We start from the raw sequence: 2,618 nt of genomic DNA, 5'->3' as shown, positions 1-2,618 counted from the left end.
GGATGTAAAATAAGATTGTTAAGTTAAAAGAAAAGATAACATGTTTTATCAATAACTTCAGTCTAGTGGTCCATGATTTGCTGATTGTACAGACAAACTTGATCCATATGCAGATCCAGTTAACATGGGATGCCAAACTTGGACCATGTTTATCATACAGTAAAAATTATATATATATATATATATATATATATATATATATATATAAAATTTTTTGGTGACCACAAAGGCAATCCATACGTGGCTGACCAATTAGCACTACCCCTTTTCATTTGATTCTATATAATAGCTCCATTCATTACCCTTTAATCTGCACTTTACATCCCTTTTTACAAGAAACTACTTTTGCTTTATATCTGTGATTTATTTTAAGCTCCATCAGCTCCAAGTTTGTTGTTTGGTGAGGAAATTTTTGGCTTTGGTTCATCATGCTTGAAGGCAAGGCTGTAATTGGTGAGACTGACATGCTTCAGACCATGCAGCAAGATGCCATGGATTTAGCTTCCAAAGCACTTGATGTCTTTGATGTCACTGAAGCCATTGAGATTGCCAGATTTATAAAGAAGGTAAATTGAAAAAAAAAAAAAATATATATCTATTTGTATTCTTTGAAGAAATTGGTAGCAGAGAAATGAGTTTCTTAATCGAATCAACTTTGGTAATTTTGTTTGAGTTGTTGGTGCAGGAATTTGATAGGATGCATGGACCTGGTTGGCAGTGTATTGTAGGAACTGATTTTGGTTCATTTGTGACCCACTGTTGTGGCTGTTTTATCTATTTCTGTTTGGGTAACTTAGCCATTTTGCTCTTCAGGGGCTCAGCTGCTCCAGAGGCACATGAAAATCAGTTCTCAGCTCTAGAGGCAGCCAAAGCATAATTAATTTATTTGCTTAATTTTCCCTTTATTTAGATACTCCTGTATTTTTTTTTTCCATTCCATGTAATGATAATTGATTTAGGAAGAAATGGAAGGTTTGAGAGAGAAACAATTTGCAAGAGGTATATAAATTATATTTTTGTTACTGAAATATATTTTATTTTTTAGATGTAAATTATTTTGCCTAGTTTATCTCGAAAAGTATATATGTTTTCAGATGTCCTCGTAGTAGTGTAAACTTGATACGTCGTAAAATTGGTAAAGTAGGTTATTCATGTTGATCTAATGTAAACTTCAAAGTCAAATAATTGTACATCCATGAAATACTACAAGATATAATAACTCGAAATTAGTTTATGAACTTGAAATAATTTCTTTACTTATGAATTACTAAAACACAATTATCTAGTCTTAATCTTTTTCCATAATAGTTTAGTGGTGATCACCCATTGCATTAGATAGTATCTGTAAAATAAACAAAGGTGTATTTAATGAAATTAATTACCTTAGAATGAATCAATATAAGTTTTTGCTATCTTGCACTTGGTAGGCACTTCAAAAGGTTATATTCAGAGTAAAAATTAAGAAAACATTGGAAAGTGGATGACTATATAAACTCAATTAATGCATTAAATGTTTAAATTGATTTGTTTCAATGTGGGTGAAACTTACATGGGAAATAATTTCTATTACAAATATTGTACTAGACTTTATCAATTAAAAATTACACTTATGATATAGTGTGAAATATATGTGTTTAACCTGTAATTGATGATGTATGTTTGAGTTTCAAATTTAGATGAAGGACTATTTCGATGACCACATATTAAACCTTTGACTACAATCATGTCTTCGAGATATAAAGTGGTAGAAGGATCTCACATGGCTATTTTTTTGTGAAATATGAATTACAAGAACTCATTTTCTTAGTAAAAAAGTAGATTAGTAAAATATTTGTATTAGATTAGCTACTTTCCTTTATAAAAAAGTAGAAGCATAAGTGGGCTTCAATTAGGTCTCAATTAGGGTTTCAATGGAGAGAAAATACCCTAATTTATTAGTCAACCTTCGACTCTCTTCATTAGGGAAGTCAAAACCCTAATTGAAGAAGTCAACAATGACAATACACAATTACATATGCACCACATAACTATGCAATGAAGCAACTAAGAGAGCAAGTTGAGAGATGTGAAATTTGGTACAAGTAGGCATCGAACTCTCCACAATGCAGTTAAGCTTAAGTCTTAGTCTCACATCCCTTGAGACATTGAGTGCAAGAGGCTTTCCATATGTATATAAAACCATTGCATTAGATAGTATCTGTAAAATAAACAAAGGTGTATTTAATGAAATTAATTACCATACAATGTATCTATATAAGTTTTTGCTATCTTGCACTTGGTAGACACTTCAAAAGGTTATATTCAGAGTAAAAATTAACAAAACATTGGTAAGTAGATGACTATATAAACTCAATCAATGCATTAAATGTTTAAATTGATTTGTTTCACACTAGTGCAGCGAAGGGAAACGACCGCGGTTGTTTTTCACTATACGTCGCGGTTTACGAACCGTGGCATTTTCAGTCGCAGTAAAAAGTCTGAGACTTTAGGCCGCGGTTGCAACCGCGGTAAAAAGCGGGGGAATAGACCGTGATTCCTACTACAACCGCGGCCAAAACCCCTTTTTTTTAAAAAAAAAAAATTGTAGCATTATAGGCCGCGGTTGAAACCGTGGTCAA

General features: G+C 32.1%; 1 protein-coding gene across 1 annotated transcript; it reads left to right on the top strand.

The window, feature by feature from the left end:
* Positions 1–259: 259 nt before the first annotated feature.
* Positions 260–1,020, top strand: LOC106755918 (dynein light chain 2, cytoplasmic). The gene is made up of 2 exons (XM_014638150.2): positions 260–566; positions 686–1,020. The coding sequence occupies exons 1-2, from the start codon at positions 429–431 to the stop codon at positions 875–877; spliced, it is 330 nt and encodes a 109-aa protein (XP_014493636.1). The 5' UTR covers positions 260–428; the 3' UTR covers positions 878–1,020.
* The last annotated feature ends 1,598 nt before the right edge of the window (positions 1,021–2,618 follow it).

Source organism: Vigna radiata, chromosome 2 (assembly GCF_000741045.1).
Source record: "Vigna radiata var. radiata cultivar VC1973A chromosome 2, Vradiata_ver6, whole genome shotgun sequence".
Taxonomy (NCBI): Eukaryota; Viridiplantae; Streptophyta; class Magnoliopsida; order Fabales; family Fabaceae; genus Vigna; species Vigna radiata.
Note: the sequence above shows the minus strand (reverse complement) of the source record. Positions and strands in the feature narration are given on the sequence as shown.